Raw genomic sequence first — 16,047 nt, 5'->3', positions numbered from 1 at the left:
GGGCCTGCCGGAGCTGACCCGCGGGGAGAGGGCCTGGGGGAGGGGCGTGGCGCGCGCGTCAGAGCCCCCCTCCCCTCCCCCAAGGGCCTAGGTTCTAACGACCCGGTGGGTCGAGAGCCGAAGGGAGGGAGAGAAGGTGGGAGCCCCGGCCTTCCTCACTAGCCTCCCTCCCAGCCCCACACCGCCCAGCCCCATGGTCCCCGCTGCTGGCGCGCTGCTCTGGGCCCTGCTGCTGAGTCTGGGGCCCCGGGCGGCGGGGGTCGAAGGCCTGACTTCGACCGCGGGACAGTTTCCGCTTCGGGGGCCCTATGACCCGCAGCTACCGGACCACCGCCCGGAGCACCCGGAGCGTTGTTTCCCAGAAGATGAGGGTAACATGGAGGATGAGGATGACGTCGTGGCCGTGGCCGACAGCCTGGCAGGCCCGGCCGCTGCCGAGCTCTTGGCCTCCACGGTGTCCACAGGTAGCAGGTCGCGATTGTCGGCGAAGGAGGATGGGTCTTTGGAAGAGAGGGCTGTGATTTACGCTAGAAAGAATAACACCGAGTTGGAGACTCGTAATACGACTTCCAGTACACCTGGGGGGCCTAGCCCAGGGTTTACAGCGAATGACCAGGATTCCGAAATCAGGATGAGTTCAAGCCAGCGGCCCTCCACCTGGAAGGCTAATGTGGACCAGCTGCTCTCCGACACTACCCTGAACCAGTGGTCAACAGCACGGTCCACCCCAAACCAGTGGCCACCGCCCTTGCCCACAGCCATGCCAGCTCCCGAGGATCTGCGACTGGTGCCAATGCCCTGGGGCCCGTGGCACTGCCACTGCAAGTCCGGCACCATGAGCCGGACCTGGGCCGGGAAACCGCGTGGCCTTTCGGGGCGCCTGCGAGTTGGGGCGCTGAGCCAACCCCACACTGAGCACCGGCCTTGCACCTACCACCAATGCCCCTGCAACCGCGAGCGGGAGGAGTGCCCCCTCGATGCAGGTCTCTGTCCTGACACCAGCTGCACCACTCAGACCACCACCAGGGCCACCACCACTACTCCTCTTCCCCTACTAGTCAGCCGACTCAGACCCACCCCCTTCATCCCCAGTCTCAGGCCCAACCCAGCCCTTGCTTTTTGGAAAAGGGTCAGGACTGGGCTGGAAGATATTTGGAACAGCCTGTCTACAGTGTTCACAGAGATGCAACCAGTAAGTGTTTAGTGATGAGCCAGCATCTTTGTTAAGGCATCTGAAAAGTCCTGATATCCAGAACCCTGTTGCTAAGCCAGCCAGTGTGTCTGCGTGAACTATTGCTTATGTTTGGTTATTGATTCATAAAATGCATTGGTTATTCACATTGTTGTTAGCCATTGATTCCACCTATCATTTCTTGAGCAACTGCTGTTTGGCTATTAGGCAACATGTAGGTCATTAGATGATTATTGACCAAACTGTTAAGATTGTAGATACATAAAGAACTCTTGATGTGGAGATAGTTGATGGATGTGGAAGATTTCGTAGTTTTCAGCTTATTAACGCAGCTGAACAGTAACAGCTGCCAATATCTGAGGTCTTTATGTGCACTCTACCTGGATCAGTCCTCACAACAATAATATGGTATTATTATTCCCACTTTACAGATAAAGAAACGGGGGGTTTACAAAGTAGGGGAGTCACAGCAGGATTTAAACCAGGTTTGTTTGACACTAGTGCCGATGATCTTAACCACTACTAACCCAAAGAACTGTCCTCCTGGGATTATTCCCAGAAACTTAAGAATTCTCAGGGAAGGACTGTCCTCTACTTTACCGAAAGAGCTACCAAAGTTCCTGATCGACCTGATAAAATATTCTTAAGGTCTCAGGATGACAGGACCTTTGGGGAAAGGAGAAGGACAATAAAATGTATACTTGGTCATTCTGTCAGTTTCTGGTTTTGTCTTTCTCCTTATTGTGTCTAATACCATTATTCAATATAAAAAAGCATAAATAGTGGGCAGCAGTGTTAAGGGAATGAGGGTTTGTGGGGAGAGGGAGATGAGGCAAGGAGGGGAAAAGAATATGGATGTGGTTATATTTTCCCTTTTCTCTATTTCATTTCCTTACCCAGATAAACAGAAATCGGAGGTAACGGCCACTTCATCCACAAGAGGAGGTGTCAGCATCTCAACCTCTCCTCCCCATTCAATCCCAGCACCCACTGGATATTTTTAGTACAGAAAAACAAAACTAGAAAAAAAAATATTGTTTGGTCTTGTGTCTTTCTACAAAGGTACCTGAAGGTGGGGAGACCATAAATCTCTTGAACCTTAAGACTGAACTGTGTAGCTAGCAGCATCTGGCTTGGTCCCTTCCACTATCCTCCAGGATAAAAATGTTGACATTGCTCATCTTCTTCATTTCCAAAGTTGTTTTTAACAAGTACTTCTTTAAAGACTTGAAAAATCTCAGATGAATGCCAAGAAAAAGGAACAGGAAGAACAATGAGTTGAGCCCTTGGGAGGTGATGGTTATCTTCTCCTTGCCTTCAGGACACTTGGCCTTCTCTCCTCAGAAAGGGCAAGGTCGGCACAAAATTCCATGACAGCCACTTTCTAGGAGTTGCCTTCATTAACCACGTCTACCCTTTAACCCAACACACACCTGTAGTGATTACTCTGGGACTATTTTGCTTAAACTTTTTTTATTTGAAAATGTATTTAAAAGTCCAACAATTTTTAATATAAATTATGACTCTCAAACCCATTCCCATCACTCTAAATATTGTTAAAGTGACGGTAGCATACACATTAGAGAAGGTAGCTAAAGGTGAGAGAGCACCAAAGAAAAGATTGTGTCTAAAGAATAGGCAGTAGAGGGACTTCCCTGGCGGTCCAGTGGTTAAGACTCCTGCTTCCACTGCAGGGGGCGTGGGTTCGATCCCTGGTCCGGGAACTAAGATCCTGCGTGCTGCATGGTGTGGCCAAAAAAAAAAAAAAAAAAAAAAGAATAGGCAGTACAATAAGGCTCAAGATCAGGGTGACTGGAGATTCCAGGAGTTCCCCCATCTTTCTGCCCTATCCTGTTAACCTTTTAGATCTAGTATAACCCTTAGGCTATTCAGCTACTTTAGGCCAACAAGATGAGCTACTTTCAGAGCAACTAGCTAGACTGGAATTGGGTACATTGGGAAAGTATCTCTATAACCAAGCTTAAACACTTAAAAACAAATCTGCAGGAAATACACTGAAATTAGAACCTCAGTCACTATAGGTGGGGGCAAACTGGATGGATGGTGGAGTCAGCAGAGTGGATCTTAGTTCTCACATTCCTGACTCCCACTACCATCAAACAGGATCCTTCCTGTTACTGAGCTAATGAGATCCCTGCCTTCTCATCTCAGAGCAGACAGAAGCTCATCTGTTCTGCCCTCCTCATCACCCTGCAAGGAAGGGGCCAGAACAAATCACCTGAGATAACTGAAAATGCCTGAAGACCCGACTCCTACATTATTTTCCCACCTAAAGCAGACTCTTCAGCCAGGTGGGCAGTGGGACCTGGTCTTCAGACAAAACTCCCTGAGTCTTATTTGTGTCTGGTTCTAGGACTAGGGCACAGAAACAGAGCTTAAAATTTGGAGAGGATAAGCTGGGGTATCTATGGCTCTACTGTTTTTCACTCCCTCCCTTCCCCAGTCCCCCCATACCCTGTTCATGTCTCCACACTGCAGGAACCCCTCCTCCAGACAGCATAAGCATGGAGAAGCACAGTACACGTCCATCGCAGAGACATGAACCCATGCAAGCACGAGCAACACACTGAATAAAGTGTTTGGAGGTTATGTGCAGCCCTATGGAGCCTACTTTACACAGGGCCCTAGTTCATCCATGACTCAGGCTTAGGATGAACAAGTGGAAATCATGTGAGAGAAAAATACCAAGTGGCTCTCAGCTGGGGGTGATTTTGCCCCCTCGGAGACATTTGGCCATATGTGGGGACATTTTTTGTTGTTATAACTAGGGTGGGCCAGGTATGCTGCTAAACACCCTATAATGCACAGGACAGTCCCTCACTACCAAGAATTATCCAGCCCAAAATGTCAAAAGTGCCTAGTTTGAGAAAACTTGCTCTAGAGGTCTTCCGGCTCTCATGCCGGAGGATCTTAAGATCACTCAAGGATGATTGTTTTCAACCTATCTATTTCACCACCACTCCCATTCTCAGTGATCAGTAAGTCTACCCTGAGACATAACTCCTAGTTTTACTGCATTCTGGGTTTCTCTCCAAGATCCCTCTTCCTGCTCTCTAGGCCAGCAGGGAGGTGGGCAGAAGGCAGATCCCCAAGACTTCAGGTTAAGACCCACCTCTTAACTCTTATCCAGTGGGAAACAATAAGGCTCCTGACAGGGATGGGGTTAAGGATAGAGGTAGTAGCAGGATGGGGGTAATTAAGAGAACTCATCTTAAATTGAATTTTTAATTAATTTAAAAAAAAAAGGAAAGACCTTAGGAGCCAGCAATGCTACAGAAACATAGGGTTAGAGGCCTACCTAGAGAAAGACCCTGGTATCGGCAGAGAGATACTGAGGGACTGAGTTTCAAGTTTGAGATCTAAAGAGAAAAAGTAGACTAGCCAGTGGTCACCCTCCCAGACCCTGCTTGACGTCTGCTTCAGTTCATTCCAGGATGAAAGAAAACGGCAGGGAGGTAGGGAGCTTCTTAGCAAAGCCGGCTTCAGCTTTGGTAATCTCACCTACCCACCACATTTAAGGAGTTCCAGGTTAAGAGTTTACAAACATATGGCACCTAGACCGTCATTCAGGAGAAGGGAACTCATTCCAAGTTCCCAGAAAACTCCTATCTCAGATCTGATAGTGTCCAGGGCTTCAGCTGAGCTCCTTCTGGCCAACCAGTAGTCACTTGGTCAGTCCTGCTGCCTTGACCCCATCTCCAGGAGGGGCTACAGCCAGAGGGAGTAGAGGGAGTCCAGCCCCCAAGCCATTTGAGGCACAATTAGACAGATAGGGAAAAGAGGGGCCCTGGGGTTACTGATTCTAGGAGGGAAACTGGTAGGGCCAGCATCTCTTCTGGGCTGGACAGGGTGAAGGCTGGACACACAGTGGAACCTGATTAAAGGAAAAAAAGAAGGAAGATTAGCCTCGAAGAAAACCTTAGGGAGAGGGTACCGCCTGGTTCACACTTAACTATTTCCACAGTGTGCTCTTTTTTTCTATTTCTACCTGTCTGCACATCCCTTTCTCTCTGCCTTTCTGGATCCTACCTTTTTGACTTTTCCATTCTAATTTTCTTCCTCCCTTCACTTCCCATTCTTGCAGAGGATCACGGTTCTGAGGCAGGGGGCTGGAGGTGTTGGATGGGTTTCTCTAATCACTCACCAGTCGTATTGGAGCTACAAGCCCCTAGAATTGCTCCACGGTCTGTCTCGGTTTCCCTTGGATCTCATCTGCTCCTGAACTGCACCTGTCTGTGAAAAAAGCACACGTGAGACCCTCTCCTAAATCTTCATATGGCACAGTAAAAGAGCTCCCCTGTGCCCTCCAGGGAAGAGGTTGACCCCATCTCCTTGACAAAATAAAATCAATCTGAAAAGGTTAAAAATAATCTCTATTTCTCCAAGGGAAGTAAGTCTCAATGCCTCGCTTCACAATGACCTTCATGAGGATGAGACAAAGTGGGTCTTTTACTAGTAAGATCCTCTCACAAAGGACTCTCCCATATTTATCTGTGTTTCATAACTGGTGAAAAGATTCCTTCACTACCTCCAAGCCCATTTCCCTTATTTTGAGAGCAGAAATGCATATTAAACATTACTCAGGATAGAGGTGCTCAGCCTTTTCCCTGTCCCAACACTCCCAACCACGATATGACTTACTGTGGCGCTGAGATAGCAGTTCTTAGTTAATAGAAGGAAGGGTTATGGTTTTTGGAAAAAGCCCTCCAAGTAACTATTAAGACATATATATCCTCCATCCAATGAAGAAAAATCTGCTAATTGTAAAGATGAGGGAGCCTAGGACAGAGACCTGAAATGCCAGATCTCAGATTTATGCAGCCTGTGACCAGGACTAGAATCCTAGCTTCTAGCTTCCCATCGAGTATTCTGTTATGCCCCCAGCTTGAACTTTCAAAAAAGGGCACAGTTCTAGGTCACAACCTCATATCAACTTCTCCCCATTCCCTTGTTACCATGGCAAGTCCATCTCCAGCACCCATCTCCCCAGAGCCAATGTGAGTCAGGTGGACAAAATTCATTGGTTCCCCAATCATGGTCCGGTCAATCCGTCTCCTCTTCTTCTTCTGATTGGAGAAGACAGGGAGTTACATCACAGTGGAGGAAGGGAAGAGTTGCAAACCACTAAGGGGAAAGCTAAGGGCCTAGTGGGAAAGGGGATACGGCATTACAACAGGGAAATCACTAGGGTATGAAAGGCAAGGTTAGAACAACATAAACAGAGAGAGGACACAGGCAGGGTGGTAAGGGCAGTGGCCTGCAGAGTGAACACTGGACAAAGAAAGGACATGTCAAAGTCACCTCTGGCTGATGAGGAAACAGTGGGGAAAACTGACAGGTATTAAGCTCCACCTACAACCCCGTCCAACTCAAAATGGACAGGAAAAAGAAGTGATAGCTAAGACTGTTCACTTCCTCCATCACCCAGTCCCCTTTATTCCATGTACACACCTGCCAGGCCATAGAAGCTATCCTGACAGAGAAGAAGGCAAGAAGTGTGCTTTTTAGACGGCGGATCCTAGACTGATGTATCTATGTCCCAGTATACGGTAACTGGTTTCGGTGGGGTGGGGTGGGGTGGGGTGGGGGAGACTTACCGGCTGGGGTTTCTCTACCACGCAGCAGCCCAGTTTGTGCCAAAATTCACTCATGTTCCCCGATGGTTCCAGTTTCACGCCTCTGCCTGAGGCCCCAGAGGGCTCTTGCTCTGGTGCCTTGACCGCCCACTCCTCACTCCCCTCAGGTGTAGCAACACCCTGGGTTTACTCAGCTGGACAGGTCTAGAGAAAGTGGAGTCCTCGGAGCCCTTAAGCTGAGCGGTGAAGGTCAGTGTCTCAGACCCTGAGAGACTAGCAAGGTCAGAGAGTGGGGTGGGCAAGCAGGCACGAGGTTACGTCTTCCACAGACCTGGAACTCTGGATGAGCAGAAAGTAAAGAGAGGAGAAAATTTAATGAGAAATCCACTCCCCCACTCTTTGAGAAGGCTCCTGATGAGTCCATATCTTCTTGCTCCCCTGTAAAGGCCCTAGTCCTACAACCAACACTAACCTTCTCCAAACATAAGAACCTCCAAGTCTGACTCTCAGAGAAAGGCAAACAACCAAAGGGGCACCAAAGGGTTACGGAACAGTAGCTGCTGGTACCGACGGAGGGGAGAGGAAGGGGGCTAGAAGCTAGGAAGAGAGGATGGGAGGGGACTAAATGATACTGGCAGAAATGAGCAAAGTTTGGGGGTGCTACAAGCTCCATCTCCCTTCTCCCTGGGCTTAAGGCAGAAGGGGAGGGGCGTTTAAGTGACTGAAGAGGAAATGGTGGTTTTTTGTTCTCACAAACAAGGCCTCCACCCCTGACCCTCCCTTTTTCCTTACCTTACCCTGAACACCTAGATTTTCTTTAAGACCAAGAGAGGCCTTGACTACCTAGGTCCTAGGTAACCAACTGCAGCAGGTTGGAACCTAAGACTTTCTACAGTGAGGAATTTCTTCCCTCTCTGTTCCCTGCCGTTGTTCTTCCTCATTTCCCTCAACTGAGATCCAACCCCTCCCAGAAGCCATTTAACAGTTTTTTTATTACTTGACCTTGAGATCCTTCCTGAGGGCTGCCTACACTCTGTTTTATCTGTGTTCTATGTCAATGCACTCCTCTGTGTGCACCTCTGTTTGCACATATGTGGCATGACCCCATGTCCACATGTGTGTCTTGTGGAGATCATCTGTGCACAGGTTGTAGGTACACGTGCCAGGTATCTTCTGTCCCATGAGGAATCTTTTTCCAGCCTCCCCACCCTCTTCACATGTCCTGTCGTGCCACTCCGCTCTGCTTCACACCCCATAGGGCCTGGGCCTCCCTCCCTCCCTCCTCCCCTCATGCTGTGACCTGTTCTCTCTTCCCTCCTTACCACTTCCAACCCCAATCTTCATCAGCCAACCAGACATGAGGAACTTTCCAACAGCATTAGTGTCCAAGGAAGAACTTCCTCCCCTCTTCATTACTGCCAGCCAGGGTAGGGCACATATAGGTTTCCTCTATTTTCACTGCATTCCCCTAGTGCAACCTCAAAGATTCCAAACAGGGCAGTTTCACGCACATTACACTTTAGCCTGAATAGGAATCTCCCCTCCCTCCAAGATTGGAACCCTGATGCTCTGGCACCCTACACTGATCTAAGAATTGAGAGGGTTTCTTCTCAGCCTTGAGATGAGATCACAGAAACACTGAGACACAGCTTCTGAGGGATGGAAGGACCCGGGAGTCCAGGCTTTCTCTTACTTCCCTTCCCACCACTGGAGGGGAGGAGTAATGAGACAGGGCGGAAGTCAGAACACAGCTGTCCAGAGAGGGGAGCTGTGGTCAGTGGGGAAGTCAGTCAGTCACAGGGTTTGTCGTGCTGGTGGTGGTGTTGGGTGGTAAGGGTTGTGGGGGTGGGAGGGGATGAAGAAAACAATGAAGAATCAGAGGAAACCCCCAACACTACCAGACACGCTGTACTGAGACTGGACTCTCCCCCAACACCCTCCTTGCTCAAAGCTGAGTGAACAGAAGTAGATGGTGGGAGGGAAAAGGAGAGAAGAGGGGGAGGAGGAGAGAGGGAAAGGGGCAGTGGAGGGAACAAGGACGTTTCTGTTCCTTTTCCACGGACCTGGCCAGGGCTGGGTGGAGGGAAAGTGTGTGTGTGGGACTTGGCATGAAATGACCAATGATGGTGAGAAGTGACCAGGAAATTCCATTCCCTAGGACACAGGACATAAGGGTCTCTGAAACCTGGGGGTGGGGTCAGCGTGAGGAGAAGACTGGGCAGGGTGAACATGGTGGTGGTGGTGAGGGGGGAGGGGAACAGGCCAGAAAAGGAAGTAAGAGTGATTGGCTGCCACTCTCCTTTAAAATATCTAGAGAAGAGTGGGTTGAGGAAAAATGAAGTCCTCAACTGGTCAGCCCAGGAAGAAGAGGCACCTGAACCCACTACTCACTATTTCAACTCCACAATTAAGGGGAAGGGCTGGGTAAACAGTAGGAGGGGTCAGGATTAGATCGTATAAGGCCATACCCTGACTGCCAAGTAGTGCTGTGACTTGGGCCTGAGTCCCAAATAGGAAGGGTGAAATACAGAGCTGGAAAAGACACCAAGGTCACAGGAGAGCTTAAGAGTTTTAAAACTATTGGGGAGTGAGCAGGAGAATGGATGGGAGAAAGGTTCCAGGGAGGAAGGATGTACAGAGGTAGTTCCCTGGTCCTGTTCTAGCCCCAAACCGGTTTTCCCGGTCCCGCTGACTCCAGCCCCAAGGCCTCCTACCCCGCTGCCTGACAAGCCTTCACAAGAAGCAGCTGGAGAGAAAGAGAAAGAGAATTGAGAAAATGGAGCGGGCAATTCTGGCTATGAGCCCAGGGCTGCAGCTGGTCCCCTATGGAGACCTCCAGACATGAGGGCTGCTGCGGGGCTCTAGAGAAGTGGGGGTGGACCCCAACTTTCAGTCAAGTGACAGGCATTTGCCCCAGCACCAACCGTGCCCTTCCCCAGGAAAGGTCTTGTGGAGGCTTAAGAGGAAACAGGGCTAGGCCCTCAACTCCCCCTGCCCAATAGGTTCAGTCACATAGGCTCCTTTTCTGCCCACCCCCGGACTCTACCCAGAAATTCTCTGCTCCTCCCAAGTTTGAACTAGGATTGGGCCTCTCTGTGAATCCTTCCGACTTTGTCACTGTCTGGCGTGGCTACTTGTCTCAGATTTAGACCTTCCCGGACCAGCTCTGCTTCAGTTTGCTGGCACACGGCAGCACCGAGGTTGGCGAATCTCAAGAGACCTTTTTCCCACCTCCCGTCTCCCCCCAACACTCCAGACCCGTCTTCCCTTCTGCTCTTCATTGGCCTCACCTGCGCACCGCCGGAGCACGGACAGGGACGGCTCCTCAGCCGGCGCACCCCTTTTGCCACCGACCCAGCATCTCGACAGCCGCGGACGCCCTCCTCCCCCACCCCCAGCATCCGGTGCGTCTCCGCCTGACTGGGCAGGCGGGGCGCACGGGCCGAGGGACCGAGTCCGAGGCCTCACCTGCTCTGCTCCGGCATCCAGGCGTCCGGCGCCAGCTGGTGGGGGGGCTCCCGCTCGGTGCCCGCCAGCGTGGGGCTCCCGGGCTCGCTCCTCGGCGCGGTGGGGGAGCCGAGGGCAGAGCAGCAGAGGTGCGGCTGGCTGAGGGCGGAAACGGCCGCGACGCGATTACGAAACCCGTCCGGCTGGGAGCCGGGCGCACAGCTCCCCTCTGGACTGAGGTGGCGCTGCAGGACGGAGGGACGTGGGAGGGGCCTCGGAAGCCCCCGAGGGCCGCCGCCCCTGCCGGGAAAACCCGGGAAAGCGGACCCTCGAGGAAGGCCTGGCACGCAAGCTGGACCCTCCAGAATCGTGCGTTCTGTTTGCGCGTCAGGCGTTGCGGGGCGAAAGGAAGCGGAGCCCCCAAATCTTTCGGCCCCAACCGAGTTCAGAGATTGGCAGAAGCACACGCATCCCCGATGTTCCTGTGCCCTACCGCAAATGCAATAGGGCTAGGTTTATTTACCCATTGTGAGGGTGGGAAGGCAAATCGGGAGGTACCGAGGGAGAATTTTTGTGATTCTCAAAAACACTTCGGGTGATCTGAAATCCTTAAATTGGGGAATAAAGGGACACTCCTCTTCTCCACGTTGTCTAGAGTCAAGACTTTTAATCCATAAACCTAAAATTAGAGGACAATTAACTACTCATTCATTACACCCTCAGTCTGCACGGGGGAGCTGGAAGAGCTCGGGAATCAGACCAATAAGCCTACGGAGATGCTTTAGTCCTGTCTCCCTCCCTCAAGTGTTCTGGAACCTATCTTTTGAATTAGCCGAGTCAGGCCGGGAGGGGGCGGGGAGTCCTTCCGCCATTCTTAGGAGGGGCTGCATTGCAGGGGGAGACTGAGCAGACTGACTCAGTCACTGAACAGAGAGGGAGTGAGAAGACAAAGCCGTCAAAGCCCCAACAGCTTTCTTGTTCTCCAGCCCAGAGCAGACATCGGAGCCCTCGAAGTACTCCCTCCATCTTTGGAACACGCTAGTAATTCACTGATAACAGGTAAACGAAACCGGGGCGGGGGTGGTGGGGCGGCGGCAAGGGGCTGAAAAGATAGTCGGTGCTTCTAGTTAGGTTGAAGACCCCAAATGAGGATGGGGTTGGGGGACAGTTCAAGAGGAGCGAAGGCGGCGCTGTGAACAATAGGCAGTTATTCACAGTTTTACATCTTTGCTAAGATCTCCATCCATGCCTTATAATCCTTTACACAGATATTAATTTCTAACAATTTACATGTAGTTATTTCTCAGCATTTATCTCATTTCAGTTGTCAGTTTGCCTATAACATTGTCCTGAAGATAATAAAATTATTAATTTTATTATCTTCAGTTTAGTAATCTACATCTTCCTTTTCAAGCTGTCAATTTGTTCTCCCAGCTTTTTGATGAATCTCTAGTCCTACTGTACCACTCTAGCCTCTACTTCCCTGTATCTTCAAATGTTTTCTGTTGTGTTCCATTGATGTGTCTACCCTCACCCCAAACTTATTTGTCTCCATAGGAAGGAGTTTGGAGGGAAGGATACGCGATAATATTGAGATAATATTGAGATTAATCCTGATCTTTCTTTTAACAGTCTCCTCCCATTCCCAAACCTTTTCTCCAAAGAAAGAGGCAGTTTGAGGTAGGAAGGTAGGGGCTTCTGTGTTGGAGAACTGCCTGATCCCATATTGAAATCAGTACAGTCCACAAGAGCTAGGTATGGGGGCAGATTCTGGAAAAGGAATGCTTATTTGCAGCAGAATGAGACACATATAATGAGATGCCAGAGAGGTTCCATTCCCCTCCACCACCATCCCTTGTCCTCCCCTCTACAGTGGCAGCATGACACAGCAAGGCCCTGTTGGGTAGGCCCTAGAGTCCCACTGAGGATCTGGACAAAGGGTATCTGGGCGTGTCTGTGTGGCTCAGAGAGAGCCACTTTATGCTATGTATTTGCTAATTGTGTATCTCTAAGACTAGACAGTGATATTTAGAAATTACCTTTGCCTAAAATACCTGAATAATTTAAAATGAAGGATAGTGGGAAGCATTTATTGAGCATATATTGTGGTACAAGGCACTGTCCAAGCCCTTTAAAATAAGTAAATGAGAGATATAAAGATAGATGAGCTATGGGTAGAAAATATTTGGGGAAGAGAAAGCTAGCTGAAATGGGACCCTGTGCAAATTTTGGGTATTTGGGAATTAAATCCATACTATATTAAATTTAAAATGTTCGGGTATTTTAACGTCAATTTTCGGTGCAATGTTCTTGACTTGATTTTAAATGCTGTATATACTTGATTGAGTGCCTTTCCGAAATGCATTTGGTACTCTGTACATGTCTCTGAATCAATGGCATGGCTAGAGATTTTGGACCTTTTAAGTTAATATTTTGTACAATTTCCTTTACCTTTTTTAATTGCAAGAGAAGCTCTGCCAGACATTCAGAATTGTCAGGACTGTTTTTATACATATACTGGTTGAAGAAAAGGAGTCAGTTTGTCAAAGAGCTTTTTCCCTTTCTCAGATCCTATCTTCCTCTCTTCTGCCTTTGCATTTTCACCATTCACATCAGAATCACACTTAACCCACTGAATATCTGTTCTTCAGGAACTAAGAATTCTTGCAAGTTTTGAGAATATTGGTATAGGATTATAAAAAGCTGCAGGCAACTATCTATGTATAACACATCAAAAAAGAATCAAGACTGGAAATTATGAGACCCTATCCAAACTGACTGGATAATTTCTAAGGTGTTTTCTAGTTTTAAAATTCTATGCTTTTTTTCCCCCCTATGATTCTATTTTTTAAAGAGCCTATTATGTGCCCAGCATTATACTAAGCTCACTCTGGAGGGGACTGGTAAGGGAAGGGATACAAAAGAAGCCAGCTAGATTGGCAAACAACTAGTACTGTTAGTTTAAAAAAATCCCCATGGGAAGAAGTCAATAATGCTGCTGACGCCTAAGGTTTGCTTCTTACAATCTCTACAGTCCCAGACTAAGCCAGGGTTGGCTGGTTGATAGGAACAACATTTTTTGTAGCTTTCTGTGCACAAGCCTCTGCAAATTACTGTGGAGATGATCAGGGCTGAATATCACAGGATGATGACCTCACCTTTTCAACATGCTCCCCCACGCTTTTACAGTCCCCGAATTACCCTCCTTTTAAGCAGCTTGTCTGCTGAGTAATGCTCAGCTCCCAGGGTTTATTTTGGAGCTTGAACCTAAGAAGAAAAAGAGTAACTCTAACATTAAAAACATCCTGGTCTACCCACTTACCATTCCTAAAGCCCCTACACTCACACATAACTGTATTCTAGATTAAGGCCTACTTTTTCTGCCACATTATATGGGGGCATTGTGGAACCTACTTAAGGCCACTATTTAGGAGTCTCAAGGCCTGGTGAGAGCCAATGGACTCTGTTGGAGGAAGGCCTTGTGAAATGGGGTTCTATTTTTGGAGGCAGTGGAATGTTCTTTCTGCTCCTTTGGGAACATTTCAACTAATGCTTCTTGCCCCTTCCCTTGGTTAGTAAGCAGCAGGGTGGGGGCTGCAGGGAGATATAATAGTCTAAGTTCAGGGTGTGGGTGGAATGGGCAGGAAAGGTGAGAGAAGTACTCATTAAAACATGGAAAAGTATCTAATTCTGTTAAAAGACTTTCTCCTTCCAATCTAAACTTTTCTTTCCTTACCTGAGATTTCTAATCCATTTGCTCTATCATCAGGTGTATTCTAGCACTGGGTCAGAGAAGCAATCCTGTTACGGCATAGAAAAATTCTTTTAGCACCTGCATTTTGTTCTGAAGGGGAGGTAGGCTAGAGAGAAATAGGCTGTTAAGGTTTATCTGTGGGGTTTTAAATGGGAGTGGCAAGGTATTCATTGTATTAAATACTAAGGGAAAATTAGTCAGCAGCCTTGAGTGTCTTTTGTGTTTGAAGCCCAGCACTTGTGAAGAAGGTACAAAGTAGACTGGTTTTTACCCTTGGGGAAACTCTCAGTTCCTTGAAGGAGATAAGATTATCCCTATACAAGACATATAACAGTGATCTGTAACCCCAAACTGATATAGTCAGGTAAAACTCTACAGGCATTGTGGGAGATACTGGAAGAAATAGGGTAGATGGAGCTGAGTAAGTTTAAGGATGTCCTCCAGGAAGAGGTGAGTTTACAGTAGGGTTTAGAAAGCAGGGAGGAAAATAGAAAGTAGAAAAATCATGGAAACCCTTTTCAGAGGTACCATGACCTATTAAACGAAAGGCAGGAAGAAATCAAGAATATGAAATATAATAAGAGTTCAGGGGAAAGATTACTCTAGGGACTTGAATGGAGTCTTGAAACTTGGATAGTATTTTAAGGTGGAGAGTGGAGAGAGTTAAGACAGGAATAAGCATAGCTGTAGCAGAGAACGTACTACTGCTAGGAAGAATGGGGCCAGATTCTGGAAGGCCTTGAAAACCGGACCCAAGCAGTAGGCAGTAAATAAGTCATTCCAAGATGGGGAGGAGTTAGGAAATGGTAGAAAATGGTAATAGAGGAAGATTCCTGAAGCTTGTCCTAGGGAACCCAGATTATGTACAGAGGCAAATGGGGATGTAAAGTTTCTCAGTAAGGAAAGGCCATGGGCCGCAAAGAGGTGGCAATACCATGAAGACTGATAAGTGGTTTCTTTCTAGGAAGTTATGAGGGACCCTGTGAGTAGCCAGTACAGCTCCTTTCTTTTCTGGAGGATGCCCATTCCAGAACTGGATCTGTCGGAGCTGGAAGGCCTGGGTCTGTCAGATACATCCACCTACAAGATCAAGGACAGCAGCGTTGGCAAAACAACGGGGCAAGCAACCGGAGCAGAGCAGGAGAAAAACCCTGAAGGCGATGCCCTCCTTGAGTACAGCACCTTCAACTTTTGGAGAGCTCCCATTGCCAGCATCCACTCCTTCGAATTGGACTTGCTCTAAGCCCAAGACCTCTCTCCCACCACCTTGCCCTCCTTTCCTGCCCTTTCAAGCCCCTCCTTTCCACCCTTTTACCCTATCAGTCTTGCTCTCTCCCCTCTATTGTGTTGAGGTGGTGCTGATGAATCTGCCGGAGTTGTGATTTATTGATTTATTTATTTATTTTATTTATCTTTCTTTCTTATCAGTTTCTCAAAAACCCTCAAGCCACAAAGTAAAGGGTTCAAGCAATGGAGTATTGGGTCACAGGGATTCCTTTCCTCCCCCCCAGATATTAATTCCAGAAAACAGGCCTGATGAGGGCACCAGAGAGTAGTATGGAGTGCAAAATGGAGGACTGATTTTTTTACTTCATTTTAATCAGCTTCAGAGATTGCTCAAACCTTCCTAATTTCTTGCTCCAGGCCAGTAAACACAAATATTTCTTCAAGTGTTGATGAAAACCCTGTAAGTTTCAGTTTGAGATTATCTGCTCTTAAGACTGTAAGATTTCTAAAAGGCTAAGGTGGTCCTGCTCCTTCCTGTAATACACTTTTTCTCAGAGAAATTGGGGATAAAGGTTTAAAACAAGAGGAAATAATACATCATGGGAGATGACAATAGGGGAAAGCACTGAATCATTTCAGAAATAGATATGCTCTCTCAAAAGGGTTTTCCTTCTTCAAGCTTACTTTACAGTTTTGCTCCTGTGGGCTGAAAACTCTAGCTGAGGAAAACCACTGGGATTTCAAATCTTAAAATGCAATCCTGCTGACTTATGATAATTTGTAGGGTATTATTCAGTTTCTAAAAGCCTAGAGTTTGGTCCTTAGTATTT

At 48.1% G+C, this 16,047-nt stretch overlaps 3 protein-coding genes across 6 annotated transcripts; 2 read left to right on the top strand and 1 right to left on the bottom strand.

Annotated features, from left to right (window-relative positions):
• Positions 1-4: 4 nt before the first annotated feature.
• On the top strand, positions 5-2,971 carry C1H1orf56 (chromosome 1 C1orf56 homolog). The gene is given in 4 exon segments (XM_022564272.3): positions 5-279; positions 281-372; positions 375-1,192; positions 2,093-2,971. Coding segments are annotated over 4 exon segments (1,017 nt in total). The 5' UTR covers positions 5-193; the 3' UTR covers positions 2,114-2,971.
• On the bottom strand, positions 2,649-10,409 carry CDC42SE1 (CDC42 small effector 1). Of its 3 annotated transcripts, none has more exons than XM_089915959.1 (5): positions 10,258-10,409; positions 6,811-7,128; positions 6,169-6,279; positions 5,358-5,446; positions 2,649-2,931 (listed from the first exon to the last, which is right to left on the bottom strand). In XM_089915959.1, exons 2-4 carry the CDS (start codon positions 6,862-6,864, stop codon positions 5,372-5,374), a joined length of 240 nt encoding a protein of 79 aa, XP_089772085.1. In that variant the 5' UTR covers positions 6,865-7,128; positions 10,258-10,409; the 3' UTR covers positions 2,649-2,931; positions 5,358-5,371. The 3 variants fall into 3 exon arrangements, with proteins under 3 accessions (XP_089772085.1, XP_022419982.1, XP_022419983.1); XM_022564274.3 differs by having other exon boundaries at positions 2,649-5,087; positions 10,258-10,403; XM_022564275.3 differs by lacking the exon at positions 10,258-10,409 and adding an exon at positions 10,080-10,180 and having other exon boundaries at positions 2,649-5,087.
• Positions 10,085-15,233, top strand: MLLT11 (MLLT11 transcription factor 7 cofactor). 2 transcript variants are annotated; one of them, XM_030760630.2, is made up of 3 exons: positions 10,085-10,385; positions 11,223-11,295; positions 14,955-15,233. In XM_030760630.2, exon 3 carries the CDS (start codon positions 14,961-14,963, stop codon positions 15,231-15,233), a length of 273 nt encoding a protein of 90 aa, XP_030616490.1. In that variant the 5' UTR covers positions 10,085-10,385; positions 11,223-11,295; positions 14,955-14,960. The 2 variants fall into 2 exon arrangements, with proteins under 2 accessions (XP_030616490.1, XP_030616489.1); XM_030760629.2 differs by having other exon boundaries at positions 10,085-10,605.
• Positions 15,234-16,047: the final 814 nt, after the last annotated feature.

Source organism: Delphinapterus leucas, chromosome 1 (genome assembly GCF_059928025.1).
Source record: "Delphinapterus leucas isolate spDelLeu-1000000601 "Yukka" chromosome 1, BTC_Dleu_Yukka2, whole genome shotgun sequence".
Lineage (NCBI taxonomy): Eukaryota > Metazoa > Chordata > Mammalia > Artiodactyla > Monodontidae > Delphinapterus > Delphinapterus leucas.
Note: the sequence above shows the minus strand (reverse complement) of the source record. Positions and strands in the feature narration are given on the sequence as shown.